Raw genomic sequence first — 19616 nt, 5'->3', positions numbered from 1 at the left:
CCCTAAAATTAAGCATTGTTTTATTAAACTAGATGGAACTTTCTCCTGTGTTCTTACTGTAATGAAAATACCTAGATTAGTCAGAATAGACTAAGCTAGGCTGCAGCAACATAAATTCACCCTAAAATCTAGTGGTTTAACACAAGAGTCTATTTCTTCACAGAGTTATTCAGAACCCCAGGCTGACAGATGCTCGGACATCTCCCCATAGTTGCCACGTCAGGGGAAGAAAGAACCTAAAGAACCTTGCTTTACCCAGAAGTGATGCCATGATTCTATTCATAGCCTCTCGACTAGAACTAGTCACATGGACTCCCCCCCCCCCCCCCCCGGCAGGTGGGCAGGGAAATGTGAAGGGCACAAGGATATTCAGTGAATGATAAGTATCTCTGCCAAAATTCCCAGGCCCTTAAAGCAGGTACCTTTATCTCCACACCTTTGCCTCAGGACCACGTGGTGCAGAGGAAGGAGCGTGGACTGTGGGGTCAGACAGCCCCGGATTTGAATGTCTGCTCTACCTCATGCTAGTTGTGTGACTTCAAGCAAGTTGCTTTGTTTCTCTAATCCTCCATTTCCTTACCCATAAAATGAAGATTCCAATACTTACCTTTCAGGGGTTCTTGTAGGGATAAGAAATGATTTATGCAAACCCTTTGACAAAGAATAATACTTGGTCACTAAAAGGACGAGCAAATATTTAGGGCAGCAATTCTCAGCTCCAGTCCTGCGACACTCCAGGGTATTGCAAATTATCTCAAGGAGTGTTGTAAAATTTTCAAAAGAATCTCCAACTAAGATTATTGTCAATTCCCTTTACTTACTAAAATGAATTCTCTACAGGTCATTAGAAGTAGGATTGATACAAATAGCACTCTTGGCATTTTATGAGAGAGATGATGTTTTTATTATTCAACCTTTACCCCTTCTGTGATACTGTCTCCCTTGCTCCAGTCTCCAGGCTTTGGATCAGCGTGGGTGTGAATCTCAGCTTAGTCACTCTCTATATGTTAGTTAGGCATTCTGAGCCCAAGTAACTTCATCTTCAAAGTTGGGACAATCAGGACTATTTCATAGGGTTGTTTATAGTGTTAAAGAATGCAGGTAAAGTCCTCAGCACAGTATAACTAACTGTCCTCTGACTTAGTTCCTGATCTCTGGGGAAGAGAAAGCTATGACTGAAAATTACCAGAGCTGTTTTATAAAAATCTCCATGAGACAATGAAAGCCCAAGTCAACACTGGGTTATAACCTACTTGCAGAGAACAGCATATATTGGGGTAATGAGATGCTTCTCCTAGACATTCAGGAGTAAAACAGGCAAACAAAACACTTTAAAATCAGGAGAATTACACATAAAAATTCAGATTTCTGACTTTTCTTAAAGAATCAGAAGATCTGTCCCTATGGTAACTATTGGCCTTCTTTTAGACATGGATGTGTTCTCTGTTTGCTGCAGTCCCCACCACTCCCTATTGTTTTACCTCTAGCCTGCTTCACTCATTGATTTGCTTGACACCTGTAAGGATTTGAGTTTATGATCACTGGCCAATAGGTCCAGGATGGTAGCCAGGATGGTGGTGAAGACAGGGGTAAAGTTGGTGGGGAAGGAGGTCTGTAAACATTTTTTCCATGATCCAAAAAGCCTGATAGCAATGATTATATTGTTAACCTCTCAAAGACTGCACAGGTTAGCTAAAGCACCACGTTTCTTTGCTTTTAGGTGGAATTATATCAACTGGGTAATTGTGTTGTTGTAAAAGCAGCTCAGACTGGCAAGTAGATATCATTGAGAAATATTTTAAAAATTGGGAAAACAGAAGACTATTACTTAATAAATGAAGTTTGTTTGATAGACAAGTTCCTTGAAAAATGGGGCCCAAGAAGGAGAAAAAAGTAATAATAAGAGCTCTTCTTATTGGTGGAAAGGCTGAGAAGGGAGCCACTGGTTTTGTCATTTCTCCGCTGGCATCTGTAGTCCTAAGGGTCAAAGCCAGAAGAATGAATGTTGGAATTTCAGGTATCTCATCGTAGGTAGAGAAGACATTTGGGGAAAGCCAGTGGGGTTCTCCTTTAAGTCCTGGAATTTCATGTTCTTGTAAGGCAGGCTCACTTATGATTTTATGGTTAATAATAGATATAGTTTTTAATGTAGGGTCTGTTTTTTCTAAACTTTGAGGCACAAAGAAGTGCAATAACCATTTATGATATTGCTGTGCTCTGTTACAACTAATGTCCCTTTCCTGTGCTAATGTACAAGGCCACTGTGGTTTATAAGGGTGAAGAAACTCTTTCCTGATGACCTGTCATTCTCCAGGATTATTATATGTCCTAGAACAAAGCTGATTCATAATTCTACTAGGTGAGGCAAAGGGGTTACATTTGCAGTCTTTCTTGCCAATTCTTTCCAGCATTTAATTAATCTATATGGGAATCTTTTGAGAATCACAGAATTTTCAAGCTAATATGTACTTTAAGGATCTCCTAATCCAAATTCCTTGTTTTCCAGAGGCCCAAAAGACGGAAAAAAGGACTTGCCCAAGGCAACAGAGTCAAGACTGGAACTCGGGTCTTCTGATTCCAAGTCCAATTTGTTATGCAAGTTTTTCCTGTTTCCTTTCCCATTTTAAACTCTGCCAACCTACCATTGTCTGAGATATGTTTTTTCTTTTTTCTTTTTTTGAGACAGAGTCTCACTCTGTTGCCCGGGCTAGAGTGCCGTGGCTCACAGCAACCTCAGACTCCTGGGCTCAAGCAATCCTCCTGCCTCAGCCTCCCTAGTAGCTGGGACTACAGGCATGTGCCACCATGCCCAGCTAATTTTTTCTGTAGATATTCTTAGTTGTCCATATAATTTCTTTCTATTTTTAGTAGAGACGGGGTCTCGCTCTTGCTCAGGCTGGTCTCGAACTCCTGAGCTCAAACAATCCACCCGCCTCGGCCTCCCAGGGTGCTAGGATTACAGGCGTGAGCCACCGCGCCCGGCTGATATGTTTTTTCTTTACAACCTCATGGCTTCTACTTCATCGTCTAAGCTTTCAGATTTTTCACAATCCTCTTATTTTATCCTTACAGCATTTTCACAGGGCTTCCAGATTCTACTTTGAGAAATCTCAAATGAGAGACATGATCTGGAGGCTTCCCCACAAAACTGTGCTGGGATCTCCAAGAAAACAGAAATATGTAACCCACAGTCTTCAGCGGTGTTTCTCTGTCCATTCCGTGCTGAAGTTTCCAAGGAAGCAAGGAGAGCCTAACACGAGGATTGTGTCTGTTCTTTTTAGAAACAAGTCTGTTGAGATTTCATACATTCTGCTCATTTCTTCTTTTTGCTGCTATGTCAATAAAGGGCTTTTGACCACCTGTCTAACAGCGGATCTCTCTTGTGCTGTGGCACATTTAACTACTGAAAAATTAGATGAAAAAATATTTTTTTCTAAGATAGAGGAGGAGCACAGAAAAGATGTCAAAGGTGATTCTGGCCAGAGCTGCCTCTCCCCTTAACCCACCTCAGTCGTGTGGGAAAGAGAAGCATAGACTCTTATGGGGATAAAAATGAAGAAAGAATGGAGGTGGGGAAAGTCAAAGATAAATTATATTAATAAGAGAGCTGCAATTTAAACCTGAGCTATATGAGATGAGTACAGGCTGACACATAATTACTACAGATAGGTCTATACAAAATGGCTATGTAAAAAGAGGAAAAGGATATTTGTAGTGAATACACTGGCCAGCCCCTGACCCTGCTGTTTGCATATTCCTTACCACATAGAGCTTACAAATTTTGTGACCGTGTCAACTGTGATGAGATGAGAAAAATAAGGACATATGCTGAGTTTTTTATAATACCAAATTTATTCCATTTAAAGGAGTGTCTTATATTTTAAGATTATATCCTTCTTTTTTAAATCCTAAAACGCTTCTTTTATAAAATGACAGTGAAGGTAGATGATAACTGATACATTTTACGTGCTTCCTCAGTAACTTAAAAAAATTGTGTGACAATAAAATGCATTTCTCCCATTTTTTTTTTTGGTATTGCACTGATTTATGAGACCCAAATGTAGAAAAATACACACTAAATAGTAAATAATTACTAACCTCTTTGGAACAAATCTCAATTAATTCACATACACTTCAGGGAGAAGACTTAACAAAATCTTACTTTTCATTCTTAACAGCTCTCTCCATAAGGATATCAAATTAATCATAACAACTACTGTTAAGTGACTAATGAAACACTTCTTTATAACCTCTGACAATTTGACAGGAGTGAATTTAATAATAGCAGTAAATACAGATGGGACTACATAAATTGAAGACGTCCTGATGCAGAACTCTTCCTGTATTTGATGGCATCTCAGCTTTCTCATCTGAAACGAACCAAGAAATTAGTGATAATGATATTCTAGCACTCAGAAAAAAATTCCAACCAAAATCTGTACTCTCTGAGAGCATGCCCCTTGCTTCCATTTCACATATGCTGCAGGCAACAGACTGAAGGCAGCTCCAAAGAGTAGGCAGTATTTAGGGTAAATGTGGCTCCTGACCTCGTTGTGAAGGAGTATGGAGCAGTGGCGTCCCCCAGGGCAGGCTCTTTCAGTCATTTACATTGTGTGGCAATAAAATGCAGTTGCACAAGCACTGGGCAAACTTGCTTAAAGAGAGAGGAGGCTTAGGACCAAAGATGTCCTCAGTTCTAGGCAACCTTCCAACCTGTCTTCCTTTAAAGTGGAGGCAGAGTTTCCTCCACTTTCTATTCTCCTCTGAACCCCTTCACCTTCTAGCACTTCCCGTCTCTGGAAGAGCTGGCCTGGAATGAGCTTTGTGATGTACACCGCTACTACCCATCTGCTTATGGAAAATCACTGGCCCCAGCCTAGAGTACTTACAGAGCTGTTTCCCTGTTAGGGTCTTCATGCTTTATACAGAGCTAAAAGCAAACACAACAAGGGCAATGAGTCTGCCTGCTTTTCTAAGGTCCATGGATAAACATTTTGAATGCATCAAAGTGGCTCAGGGACAGATGCTATGGAAACATACCCGCCTCTGCACTAGCTCAGGACTCATTTTTTTGGCCACATTAACAGCTTTTATTGAACTTAGAGAAGACATAACTCTTCATCAGGATGCTTCCAGGATTCTTAGATACCTGGGAATTTCTTATTTTTTTTTCTTTTTTCTTTTTAGAGTCAAGGTCTCAGTATGTTGCCCAGGCTAGTCTCAAACTCCTGGGCTCAAGGGATCCTCCTGCCTCAGCCTCTTATGTAGCTGGGAATTCAGACGTGCATCACCACACTGGCATTTTTTAAATATAGGAAAAACTGCTTTGGATTGTAATAGGGAGTGGGGTGAATTTCTTCTTGGGAGACACTGTTGCCCAATTATTATGTGTTTCAAGGAGAATGCCCTTGCTGAATGATGAACTCAGCCTCGGGCATATTGGCATTTGCTTGAAGGCTTTCTGCCATATTTGCCCTCCTTTGGCACTGGATTAACTGGCAGAGTCAAATGCATGACATTAATTTATGCATGCACGTACTCTGAATCATGCTAACCAACAAGGTTAACTACTCAGCAATTCAAACCCCAGCCCACGGCAGCCAGGGCATGTGGCTGTACTCCAGAGGTGAGCAGCAAGTGCCATCTTTTTAATGCAGATCTCTGAAGCCAGAGCAGATGTTCCTCTCTCTGTTTATTTATTATATCACAGGCGGCACCATAGCAACAATGAAGGGAAATTTAAGAGGAAGAAAAATCAGCCCCAAATCCCCTATCCCTAACACCGCAGCAACTTTCATTCATGCCTGGCCTATGTGCACTTCTGTTCTTCGTAAAGCTGTACTCATAATATACATACAGTTTTTATTCCTTGAGCAAATTTATTTTAGATCTCACAGTAGAAAGGCCATATTCAACTTTGCCCAAAACTGGTTCCTAACTCAAGTCACTTATGTAGCCAGTTTTCTGCCTTTATTTAGATGACTTTTTACCTAAATAGCTTAGAATGCTTAAATACCTTCATTATTCTTTTTCTTCTAGCAATCAGGCCAAAGCACAACGTTAGAAAGACCACAACACATGCAGCAATAATGGGTTCTATTGGTACAGCCACAGCTTTTTCTGTAGGAAATGCAAACACAGGGAATAAGAATGAACATTTATACGTTTCTAATATGTCCCAGCCATGATGCCTTGCACTGTACATATATCATCTTCTTGATTAAACCCTCCCAACTACCCCAAAAGGTTGTCACCATTTTACAGGTGAGGAACCAGGGCTTTGAGTTAGGTTAATTGTCCAATATCGCAGAACTAGTAAGTGCAGAGGCAGGTTTTGAATCCATTCCTTTGTGGAAAAATAATTTATTATAGTATGAATAAGTCCCCCCAAACAAGTAGACCATTTTGTGCTTTCTTTATCCACAATTTTTGCCATACAGAAAGTAGAAGTAGATTGAAGTCAATGCTTTTTCCTGCCTTTTGAAAAGCCCAAAAGATATTGGGAGGTATCCCAGAGAGGGAAAGAGAGGGAGGAAGGCTTTGACAGCAAGAAGAGAAAAGTGGAGAGCCTTCTGGACTGAAAGGGGAGAGAGGTAGAAAAATTTATTGGCTCCAAGGTATGAAAAGAATAATTAATCAAAATTAATAAATGTTTAAACATCTAGTTAACCTTTTGTTAACTATAACCCAAGTGTTAAATAATATTTAAATCTCAAGAACAAAATTAATCACTTAATCACAGAATTCAAAAGCTATGCAAGTTACAAAAATCCCTTCAAAATTTTTATAGCAAAAAGTATACATAATGTGCTTTGTTTTAATATGTTTGCTATGGTATAGGATGGAACTCTCGAAAGCAAAAGTGCTTAAAACAAAGGTTTTTTAAATGACTTTGTCTAAGGGCCTGGATTCTGATGCCAACTAATGAGAGGAAGGGGTTCCAATCATGGTTTAGATAAAATTTTAGGAATTTAAAGGAAATAAAGAGTGTGTTATTTGTTGTACAACTGAGTTTATGAATGGAGGTATGGTCAAGAAATATGAACTGAGTAACCTAATGTATATTAGGTGCTGTGCTCAGCTCTGCAAAAAATAGGACAGACATGGAGGCTCCTCTGCCTTCATGGAGCTCATATTCTAGTGGGGGCGACAGACATTAAACAAACAAAAACTACAGACTGACATGAGAATTATAAAGGAAACAGGGTCATGAGATGGCATATGAGGGGTACAACCCAGAGAGGAGGGGAAGGAGTGACTTTAGATAAATTAATTTCAAAGCCTAATCTCTATATACCTCAAGATTATGAAATAGGATTTATCCCCCATAACTATATAATACACTAATTACTTTTTAATCATTTTCTCCCCTATGATTTGTCCAGCTTAGGATAATTTTGAGCAGTGAGTTGATTAAACTATTTCCCTCTCTTGGCTGTTCCTAAAAATTATCCGTATGAAGGTCACACCAGCCCTCTGGAGAAACTCTGCTCAATGGGCTTTCTTCTTGTAAGCCGTGGTGCTGTAATAGCCAGCTCTGGGATGCACCCAAAGGGCTGTCACCTTACTGGGGACCCCCTCCGCTTGCATGCCAAGCAAAGATGTCAAAACGCAGGGGACGTGAAAGTGGGATGATTAGAGGGGAAAAAAGCAGAATTCAGTCACAGGTTGGGATATTTTTACTAAGTTAAATAAACAGCTTCCATACGCAAGCTGAAAGAAAGAAACAGTCTGACCCACTGGCTCGCTTTGGATTCCAAGTTTCTGTTGAAAGTGACTTTGGCAAGTGTAACTACGTAACTGTACCTCCCCCCTTGTCCTGTTTTATGCTCTCATTTGTAACCAGACCTGATATCCCACCACCCCCTTTCATTATTGTAAAATAATTCCAACACGTGTGCTAAATCTTGTGCTCAAGAAAATATCTGGGATGTCATTTCCGGCTCTGCATGGCTGCATTTAGGAACTAGCCCACTGAGCAATGAAGTCAGGAGAGGCTCATGAAAAACTTGGCATTTAGCCTGAGCACCAGCAGTGGAGAGCTTATGTTACAAAGGCAGCCAACAGCCAGGGAAGTAACAAAGCAAAAAGAAATAAGAAAAACAAGTTGGTTTGGAAGAGCTCCACCCAAAACAAGTTTCTGCCCACCTGAAAGCCAATTTGCCAAACTGGCAACCTGATTGCCACACGAGCTCTATTGGTTTTTTTGTTTTTTTTTTTTAAATGTGACATGGAGCAATTAGGATGCTTTCTTAACCAAGAGGGATAATATAATTCCCTATTCTCCAAGTGTGGTCTTCACAATCAGTTAGTACAGCATCCTACCATGCATTTGTAGTCCTGGGGGAGGTGAATAGTCACAAGCTATGGGTACTTAGGATATTTGTGGGTTTGGTTTTCAAAGCAAGCAGCCCCTGGGCATACTGTCACTGCTCTGCAGGACAAATTATTGAACATGTCAGGAATCACAGTGATGGGCATTCAACCATCAGCAGCTCTTCCTCCCCACCAGCTAATCTGCTCACAACCCAGACCACCCCCCACCCAAGGGGAAGGAAATAAGATGTCTTATGGTTACGTCAATCCAACATTTCTGGCAGGGGTTCAGTTGGCTGCCTGGGGCCTGGCAAGAATGGCAATGAGTAGGTACAGGGAGGCAAATGACAAAGTAAATAGTGTTCTAACGAGATATAGGAGCCTTGGCTTGCTGGGCTGATCCTCGCATACTGGCCCAAGACCAGAAAATGTGTGCGTGAGCATTTTCAGCATCTGCTACACCAGGTATCTCACCTTTCTCTTTTTGTATGAGCAAGAAATATGAGGAAGGAAAAACACTCAGAGCTTCATTTGTTCTCTGTTACTGCAGAGCTGATGTAGTTACTGGGTAGATGAAGCATGAAGCCAAGAGAAAGAGCTTTTTTTTTTTTCTCATTTTTTTCCACTCTCTGTTCTGATAAGCCTACAGGTTAGAGTTTGAGTTAGGAGTGATTTTAGAGATCCATTTGCTTATCTAGCCAGCATTTTTCTTCTTTGTGTTTTCTGGTTTTTTTTTTTTTTAGTTCTCTTCTGTTTGTCATTAAGGCTTTGAACTTAGAAGTCCAGTTCCTACACACCATGTTGTCCAGAATTCATGGAAATATTCCACCCTAAAAGCCAACCAGAATGGTTTCCTACACTTGGTTCTAGAAAAGGATCTTTGCTCAAAAAGCAGTGTCATATATGGAATGAGCATAATCCCCCTAAAAAGATAGACTAGAATTCTTAGTGGAAAATTCCTTGGACGGGAATAATTCTTTTTTTTTTTTTTTTGAGACAGAGTGTTGCTTTGTTGTCCTGGCTAGAGTGAGTGCCGTGGCATCAGCCTAGCTCACAGCAACCTCAAACTCCTGGGCTTAAGTGATCCTACTGCCTCAGCCTCCCGAGTAGCTGGGACTACAGGCATGTGCCACCATGCCCGGCTAATTTTTTCTATATATATTTTAGTTGGCCAGATAATTTCTTTCTATTTTTTTTAGTAGAGACGGGGTCTCGCTCTTGCTCAGGCTGGTCTCGAACTCCTGACCTCGAGCGATCCACCTGCCTCGGCCTCCCAGAGTGCTAGGATTATAGGTGTGAGCCACCGCGCTCGGCCAAGAGAATAATTCTTTAAAGAAAAGGCCGGGCGCGGTGGCTCATGCCTGTAATCCTAGCTCTGGGAGGCCGAGGCGGGTGGATCGCTCGAGGTCAGGAGTTCGAGACCAGCCTGAGCAAGAGTGAGACCCCGTCTCTACTAAAAATAGAAAGAAATTATCTGGCCAACTAAAAATATATATACAAAAAAATTAGCCAGGCATGGTGGCTCATGCCTGTAGTCCCAGCTACTCGGGAGGCTGAGGCAGTAGGATCGCTTAAGCCCAGGAGTCTGAGGTTGCTGTGAGCTAGGCTGACGCCACGGCACTCATTCTAGCCCGGGCAACAAAGTGAGACTCTGTCTCAAAAAAAAAAAAAAAGAAAATCCTAGCTACTAATCATAATTGTCATCATTTGTTGTCACCAAAAATATTTACTTAGTATCTAGTCTGAGTTTTGCACTGTGCTGGATATTACTTAAAAAGAGAGTTACCTTCAACAATCAGGTGGAAGTCCATGGTCTCCATTTTCACAGATGAATTTGCAACACAGCTGTAGGTTCCATTGTCAGATTTCCTGACTTTGGTAATTGACAGCTGAAAAGACTCACTTGTCTGTTGGATTTGGTGATAGTTTTTTTCTAAATTCAGGATGTTATTGTCTTTGTACCACGTCATTTGAGCCTGGGGATTAGATTTCACATTGCAAACCAAGTTCACGTTATTGCCTTCTGAAACTGTTTGTAAGTCGTTTCCACTTAGGAGAGGAGGAACTGCAAGACCCAAGCATTTAGATTTAATTAGCAGATAAGCCTTGGTTTTCTGTCAGTGTTCAAGGTCTTCCTTCAGTCTGTCTCATGTAGGCATTTATGCATTTGATACAAATTTTTGAGTACCTACTATGTGCCAAGCTAGGGATAGGCTAGGAGCTGGGGATATAATACTATTAATAAATAACATATCCAGTTCCAAACCTCGTAGAACTTTTAATGTGGTGAAGACAAACCATGAAACAATATATGATTATGAACATAATATGATAATGAATCTGTACTAAGTAGACAATTTGTAACACTACCCAGGAGTATAAGCCTTGGGTCTTTATTTTCTGAGAGTTAATAAACCAACCTGTGCTAGTGTTGGATAAAACAGTACAACGTTAAGAAGGCAGGCATTGAAGTGAGTCCTAATTCCATCTACGCCACTTGGAGACAGTTACTTAACTGCTAGGGCCTCAGTTTTCTCATCTAAAAAATGGGATAAAACTACCTCCCTCAAGTGTTGCTGTGAAAATTAAATGAGATAATCCCTGTAAAGAATTTACTATAGTGCTAGCTACTATTATTATTATTGTGGTGGTGGTGGTTTTGAGGGTTACTCAGACCTTCTATTTTTGTACTTTATCTAAACAATGTCTTGGCCATATATTTACCAATGCATATTTGTGTCTCCTCAGTGATCCTCTAGAAATAATTTCCTTTTCCCAGAAGGTGTTCTAATCATGACAACTCTGGCATCTATGGAAGGTGGGTGAGTCCCTCTCTTCCCTCCGTGTAAGCAACTCCTTATTCCCTCCACAATCAGGGCAGTTGTAGACCCATAGATGAACACATTTATCTCTATGTCCCTTGCATTTTCTAGCAAAGATGCTGGAGAGTAACAAAATGGTTGAAGAGTGGGAACTAGGAAAATGGTAGAGGCAGAGAAGGAGGAAAAAAGGAGCTTGTATTATTGCACACTGAATAATTAGACCCTGAGTAGGCTGTGCTATTAATAACTCTCTTGGAAGAATGACATTTTGTTGCTCTTTGGAATGAGCTTGAATTCTGTATCATATCCAACAAGGATGTTATATGGTATTCAGAGATGCAGGAAGTTGCTGGAATAGAGAACATAATTGCCAAATAGAACAATTCCATTTGTGGACAGATCCTGTTAATTATTTCTTTTTATTCAACTATTTAAAATTAATTTAAGCTATCAGCTACATATGAATACCCTCTCTTTAAAAATTAGTACATTTCTGATAAAGCTAAGGTCCTCTTTGACTCCAAACTGGTCACTTCCTGGCTCCGCAGAGATACCCACTGCTATGAGTTTGGTGTAAATCCTTCTTGATCTTTTTTTAAAAGAAAGTTTTCTATACATATAGTGTTCCCATAGGGAATATATTGTATTATTTTAGGAGCATGGGAAGGATTTACATAAAAGACTTCATTTCTCTCAATAACCTGCATGTTTTTGGGATATATCCACATTGAACCATAGAGATCTAGCTCATTGCTTGCAGAGTGCTGTAGTATAATATATGGTTCTCTAATATTTTATATTTTTATGGACATTAGGTTGTTTTCATTAAAATGTAAATGCTACAATAAACACCCTTGTACATATCTCTTTATGTATATGTGCATGTATTTCTCCACGTGAATCTGGACGGAGTAATTCTGGGTCATAGGATAGGCACACTTTAAATTTTGATAGATATTCCAAAAGAGGTGGTCTCGATTTATACTTTCAGCAAAAATGGATGAGAGAACCTGTTTCTCCACATTCCCCCTTAAACAGTATATTCTCAAGCTTCCATTTAGTTCTTGACCTGCTATTTATAACAATAACAACACTGCCTTTAGATTGTACATAATATCATTGTCATTTTTTATGAGCTCATTTTGATTTACTATAAATAGTTGATGAGCTTGTGTCAGTTATTGTCACTATGAATCACCAATTGGCCATATATAAATATAGATACATATAGGTTAGTGCAAAAGTAATTGCGGTTTTAGCATTGTTGAAATTTGCCATTTGATATTGGAATACATTCTTTCTTTATTTATTTATTTAAAATGTGGTTCTATCATACACCATTTTAATGTGCATTTCTCACTTTATGTTTTTTTTTTTGCTAATGACATTACTTGCTGTTTATTTTTATTTTATTTTTTTAATTTTTTTGCTTACTTTTTTCCCCTGAGCACTCTTAGTTGGGAATTTGCTGTTTATTTTATATATATATATAAATATATATATATATAAGACTATAGAAATTATGTCAGACAAAAAGCAAATTGGAGCAATTTTCTTATTCAAGTTCAAAATGGGTCGTAAAGCAGCGGAGACAACCCGCAACATCAACAATGCATTTGACCCAGGAACTGCTAACAAACGTACAGTGCAATGGTTCAAGACAGTTCAAGACATTTTGCAAAGGAGAGGAGAGTCTTGAAGATGAGGAGCCCAGTGACCGGCCATCGGAAGTTGGCAACGACAAATTGAGGGCAATCATCGAAGCTGATCCTCTTACCACTACATGAGAAGTTGCTGAAGAACTCAGTGTTGACCATTCTATGGTCATGAAGCATTTGAAGCAAATTGGAAAGGTGAAAAAGCTCAATAAGTGGGTGCCTCATGAGCTGACCGAAAATCAAAAAAATCGTTGTTTTGAAGTGTCATCTTCTCTTATAGCACGCAACAACAACAAACCATTTCTTGATCGAATTGTGATGTGCAACGAAAAGTGGATTGTATATGACAAGCAGTGACGACCAGCTCAGTGGTTGGAAGAGAGAAGAAGCTCCAAAACACTTCCCAAACCCAAACTTGAACCAAAAAAAGGTCATGGTCATTATTTGGTGATCTGTTGCCAGTCTGATCCACTACAGCTTTCTGAATCCCAGGGAAACTGTTACATCTGAAAAGTATGCTCAGCTCTACGTCGCACAACCAACGCTTCAAAAGTTGAACGAATTGGGCTATGAAGTTTTGCCTCATCCGCCATATTCACCTGACCTCTTGCCAACCGGCTATCACTTATTCAAGCATCTCGAAATTTTTTGCAGGGACAATGCTTCCACAACCAGCAGGATGCAGAAAATGCTTTCCAAGAGTTCGTTGAATCCTGAAGCACAGATTTTTCACACTACAGGAATAAACATACTTATTTCTTTTTGGCAAAAATGTGTTGATTGTAATGGTTCCTATTATGATTAATAAAGATGTGTTTAAGCCTAGTTATAATGATTTAAAATTCATGGTCCAAAACCGCAATTATTTTTGTACAACCTTAACATACACACACACATTTGCTTAGCAATAATGATATTTAGGAGGTTGTTATAAAGATGATTTTAAAAGTGGATTGAGGCTGGAAAACTGAAAACAATTTCTTTAAGTCACCAAATCACATTGTCAGCATTTCTGCCAGGTCTCCTTCAGGAAGGTTCCACGGAAAAAGAACTAGATTAGAAGCCTGGGCTTTTGCTAGAGGAAGAAAGCCGCTCTGAGCCCTATAACATGTGGTGACAGCATCCTCAATAAAGATTTAACTTCACCAGCTTTTCCATCCATTTCGGTTCTGCACCTCATGTTTAAAAGGGTAAGCTGGCCTGGCATGGTGGCTCACACCTGTAATCCCAGCACTTTGGGAGGCTGAGGTGGGAGGATCACTTGAGGCCAGGAGTTTGAAACCAGCCTGGGCAACATAGCAAGACCTCATCTCCACAAAAAATTTAAAAAATTAGCCAGGAATGGTGGTGCACAGCTGTCATCTCAGCTACTTGGGAGGCTGAGGTGGGAAGATCACTTGAGCCCAGGAGTTCAAGGTTGCAGTGAGCTATGATTGCACCACTGCACTAGTCTGGGCAACAGCACAAGACCCTGTTTCTAAAGATAGATAGATAGATCAATAAAGCAAGCAAGCCTGGGGATTTGTGTTTTGGCCTCAGGTCCAGCTGTGATTTGAGCCCCTAGTCTGGGCCTCAGTTTCCTCATCTGTCATTTTAAAGGCTGGATTTATAAAACTTCCAAGGTACTCTGATAGTCATGGATTCTATCAGAGTAGCCAAGAGGTAGCTTGCTAACAATAAATTTTTATCAATTTGTTGAAAATAAAAAAAAAACAAAGCTTCTTTGCTTAGGAACATGCAAATGATTCACTCTAGAAACTCAAGCTGCAGGATGCCAGCATTTTCCAGAGTTGGGCTCCTCAGCATTTCCTTCACCCTTGTATCTCAGGAGCAATGGCATCAATTTTTTCACAAAAAAATTGGCTGAGTTCATTGAGGTCAAATGGTTTTGACTTTTATTTCTAGGTTCCAAGTAAAAAGTTCTTTCTACCAAATCATACCACATCATCATCCTACACCACATCATCCCACACCATACCATCCACACCCCTCTCATGCGGAACCAGCCTTCCACCCAAACAACCCTCATGATCGCCTACATAGTATCATTTAATGGTCCGCTAACCCTATATAGTTCTACCAATGGGTTACCTATACCTGGAACCCAACTGTTGAAGAGCTTCACCTTTTCGGATTTTACATGAGTTAAAAGATCCCCAATGAAACTCTTTCTAAGCAGAACACAAAGCTAGACACTACAAAGGAAAAGATTTAAAATTTCAATATGAATAATAACTTAAATTTTTCAAAAATAAATAGGAGAAACATTTACAATCCAAAATTACAAAGGACTAATTTTCTTGGTTTACAAAGCCCTTATACGGATTAATGAGAAAAAGGCAAATAACCCAATAGAAAAATGGGTAAAAGACACAAGCAGGTATTTCACAGAAAAAAAAACCCACATGAATAGCCAATACATTTATGAAAAGGTGAACACCCTCATTCTTAATTTAAAAAATGAAAATAAAATTTCAAATGAGGCTGGCAAATTCTTAAAAGTTTGTGGATACTCAGTGCTCATGAAGTTTCTTTCTTTCTTTTGGAGACAGAGTCTCGTTCTGTTGCCCCAGCTAGAGTGCCCATGGTGTCACCCTTGCTTACAGCAACCTCAAACTCCTGGGTTCCAGCAATCCTCCTGCCTCAGCCTCCCCAGTAGCCGGGACTACAGGCTCATGTCACCATGCCCAGCTAATTATTGTATTTTTTGTAGAGATGGGGGGTCTCACTCTTGCTCAGGCTGGTCTCGAACTCCTGTGCTCAGGCAATCTTCCCAGTTTGACCTCCCAGAGTGCTAGGATTACATGCATGAGCCACCATGCCTGACCAAGACCTAGTTTTCAACTACCACTTAATGTACTGCAGACATTACAGACTGACTCGCAGGATCCTTTCCCCTTACTCACATATAACATTCAGCGTCACTGAAATGGACACAGTCTCATCCCTCTGCAGCCTGCAGGTAAAGTTGACTCCGTTGTCGTTTTCACTGATGGAAGAGACACAGACAGAGCTGGAGTTGATTTTGTTTCCAGATTTCAAATCCACTTTCCCCGATCCTCGATACCAGAGAAGTTCTTCCTCTCTGGTATGGTTTTGAACAGCACATTCCAGAGATTCTTGGAAGCCACGCTGAGTGTCCAGGGTATAGTCCTCAGTTTTACCATTCACAGTTAAAACAGAACCTGGGAGTATAGGGAGAAACTATTAAGACATGCCAAGTAAACAACCTAGATGTCCACCAACAGGGGATTGGTTAAATAAGTTACGTTATATCAGTATAACAAAATATACTCTCAACAATTAAAAATAATCATGTTGATCTATATGATTTTATGAAGACAAAGATCTATAATGTATTATTAACTAAACAAAGAAAAAGGTTAAAATGGTGGTCACCAAATTTTGCTACAATTGGAATTACCTGGGGATCTTTTAAAACGTACTCATGCCTGGCTCTCATGCCCAGACATCTGATTAATTCATGTGAGTGCAATCTGGGAAGTGGGTTTTTAAAAAGCCCCTCAGGTGTTTCTGATGTGCAGTGAAGCTTGAGAACCACTGGGTTAGAAACCAGTATGTACAGAATGATTTTATATATAGGTAGACATTTTTTTTCATGGAGGAAAGACTTAGGAAAAAACTCTGTATCTATTGAATAAATACACACATACCAGATTTAATTTGTTTACTTCATGGAGTTGGAAGCAGAAAAGCAAGGAAGTGGAAATGGAGAAATAAAAAAAAGGACTACATAGCAAAATAGAAAAATAGTTAAGATATAACATTAGGTGAAAAGGTAGAATATAAATTACATCTCTAATAATGACTACAAATGTGTCAAAATTGAATATGCATATGGGGAAAAACTGATTTGAAAAAACTTTTCTGATTAGATGATAGGATTATGAACAAATTTGATCTTGTATTTCTGATGTCTTAATATTGTTTTGGCAGCATAGCAGAATAAAAAGATGTTTAAATAGCTGGCGTTTGTTGGGTAGACAAGTTTTATGGGGTAGGTACTAGGATATATAGCAGTTTTTATTTCAGCTGATGTTTAGAAATCCATTTATTGCATAGTAATATACCTAAATTTTAATTTTTATTTTCCTGGTTCAGAAGCAAGTAACAAAACTAAAAAGGAACTTAAGCTGCCACAAATCTGCACCCTAGATAACATTTGTTACTATATTAACTTTTCTTTTAAAAAGCATAAGCCACTGGTAAAGATAATGGGATTGTTGCCTAGCATTTTTTAAAAAATCTGGAATATACACCAGAATGTTGAGTGGTGATCTCTGGATAACAGGCCTTGGTGAGATTTTTGCTTTTCTTTCTTCTTTTATACATTGTCTAATTTATCTTACAATGACTATGTATTACTTTTGAAAGCAGGGAAGGGGACGGGGAATTACTTTCAGGTGGAGGTGGGGAGAAAATGCAGGAAAGATTTTCATGTCAGTAGTATGTTCAAATAAACAGAAGGTTATTGGGGGTAAGATTAGTAACAAAATGCATTAAAATGTAGGAAAATTCTGGCAGTGGCTCTGGAGAGAATAGAATACTTCACCTTGTCTTATGATATCTGAACCCTAAAAACAATATTTTTCCATTTGACTTTTTTTTTTTTTTTTTTTTGAGACAGAGTGTTACTTTGTTGCCCGGGCTAGAGTGAGTGCTGTGGCATCAGCCTAGCTCACAGCAACCTCAAACTCCTGGGCTTAAGCGATCCTTCTGCCTCAGCCTCCCGAGTAGCTGGGACTACAGGCATGTGCCACCATGCCCGGCTAATTTTTTCTATATATATATTTTAGTTGTCCAGATAATTTTTATTTCTATTTTTAGTAGAGACAGGGTCTCGCTCAGGCTGGTCTCGAACTCCTGATCTCAAGTGATCCACCCGCCTCGGCCTCCCAGAGGGCTAGGATTGTAGGCGTGAGCCACCGCGCCCGGCCCCATTTGACTTTTTATTATGTTATGTGACTCCTATATTGTGAGCCATACCAACTGTATAGTAACTCCAATATGAAATTTAAAGATATATGCAATGCCCATTGATCTTTTTTTAATCTAAAATTTTTCTTTATCTAAAAAGAGGCCAGAGAGAATGTTAACTTACTTGTCATCCCATGTGGCAGAAATAAAATTACTAAAAGAAGAAATCTACATATTTGCATTGCACCACTGCTCTTCCATGCCATCTTTAGAGAATTCAAGTCAAACCTACCAAGTGAAAAAGAATCCAGTTGGTTTTGTACTTTGGTCTACAATGAGTTTATGAACCTTCTTCCTGTCTATTTGGCATTTAAAATAAATTCCCAGATGAATCATCCCAGCTAAAACAGAATACTTCTAGTTTTTAATTAAACAACCCTGTTCTAAGTTCAAAGTACTTTTAGTATTAAGGAGTTTTTTTTTTTTAAGGCAACAAGAAGAAAACCACAAGGAAATAGGCTAAACTATACAGGGCAGCTTTAGGGTGCCTGGGGGTGATAAGACCAGTCTTTCCCAGAGAAACTGATAGAATGTCATTTTAACAGAAAAAGAGATGGAATTTGGTTCATTCTCAAATGGTCCCTACTGAATAAAAGTTCAGTTTTAAAAGCCTCTATTGGGTCTTTTTTTTTTTTTTTGTAGACACCAGTCTTGCTCTGTTGCCCTGGGTAGAGTGCAGTGGCATCATCAGAGTTCACTGCAACCTTAAACTCCTGGGCACAAGTGATCCTCCTGCCTCACCCTCCCAAATAGCTGGGACTACAGGTATCCACCACCACATCTGGCTAATTTTCCCATTTTTTTTGTAGAGACAGGGTCTTGCCGTGTTGCCCAAGCTAGTCTTTAACTTCTGGCCTCAAGTGATGCTCCCACCCTGGCCTCCCAAAGTGCTGGGATTACAGGCATGAGCCACCACACTTGCCCTGTTGGGTCATTATTGTAAGGTTGTTCTCTGATAGTAGAGAGTTTTTGAGACCATTCTGAATCCCATCTATCCAGATGGTGCGTACCTAGAAAAGACTCAATCAACACATGGCTTCTAGTTTTAAACAAGGTTGATCTCTGCTTTCCCCACCCCTCACCTATTCTCCCCTCCTAATACTCCTTCCCCTTGACCCAGTATGGACTAAAAATAATAAATAAATAATAAAGGCCTCTTTTTTCCCTTCTTCTGTGCTTTTACTTCTACCATCCCTCTCCCTGGAATAGTCTACACTTACATCTGGGAAAAACATATACTCATCTCTTCCTTTCAAGAGCGGTGTTATGAATAGAGCAGAAACACATATGGAATGCTTTCAATGCAACAGGCACTGTGCTTAACATGTTACAAACATTATTTCAATCATAATCCCCATGACAACCCTCTTTGAGGTAGTTTCTATAGAGTTAGAGAGATTACAGAATTTGCCCAAGATCCCATAGACGGTAAATGGCAGGGTCAGGATTCGAACACAGGACTCCTAAGACCATGCTCATGACCACCCTACTGCCTGGATTAATATTCTCTTCCTTTGAGAAGATGCTGTTAATCTCTTCCGGTCCCTGGCCACTCTATAGACCTTAGCCACTTAAAGTCATGTCCCCTTAACACCAGTATTAACTTGGAAGAGCCAGAACACACCTATGCCTTCTTTGGGCCTGCTCTCCTCCTTCCCTGTCCCAGACCTGTCCTGACAGGAGCTGCATCATTCCTGCCAGGCCCACCCTTTCCGGCAGGCAAAGCCTGCAGCAATCTTTTAATAACATGCAATTGGTACTAATAATGATTCTCTTGTAATTTTAAATTTTTGCCAAAAAGATTTCTATCACAGTGTTGTAA

The 19616-nt window shown here is 39.7% G+C and overlaps 1 protein-coding gene across 3 annotated transcripts in view; it reads right to left on the bottom strand.

Moving 5' to 3' along the window:
• Positions 1–3897: 3897 nt before the first annotated feature.
• The window catches only part of TMIGD1 (transmembrane and immunoglobulin domain containing 1), a 50054-nt gene continuing 34335 nt past the window's right edge, over positions 3898–19616 (bottom strand). Inside the window, exons 2-7 of one of the 3 annotated variants that reach the window (XM_045525283.1) lie at positions 17919–18022; positions 15703–15981; positions 10103–10381; positions 6017–6120; positions 4890–4930; positions 4282–4370 (exon numbers count right to left, since the gene is read on the bottom strand). In XM_045525283.1, the coding sequence (XP_045381239.1) occupies positions 4367–4370; positions 4890–4930; positions 6017–6120; positions 10103–10381; positions 15703–15981; positions 17919–18000 (789 nt within the window). In that variant the 5' untranslated portion in view covers positions 18001–18022 and the 3' untranslated portion in view covers positions 4282–4366. Of the gene's footprint in view, positions 4371–4889; positions 4931–6016; positions 6121–10102; positions 10382–15702; positions 15982–17918; positions 18052–19616 lie in introns of those variants that run through there. The other 2 variants (XM_045525284.1, XM_045525285.1) reach the window with 2 other exon arrangements.

Source organism: Lemur catta, chromosome 15, assembly GCF_020740605.2.
Source record: "Lemur catta isolate mLemCat1 chromosome 15, mLemCat1.pri, whole genome shotgun sequence".
NCBI classification, from domain to species: domain Eukaryota; kingdom Metazoa; phylum Chordata; class Mammalia; order Primates; family Lemuridae; genus Lemur; species Lemur catta.
The sequence above is the reverse complement of the archived record's forward strand: the minus strand, read 5'-3'. Positions and strand labels throughout refer to the sequence as shown.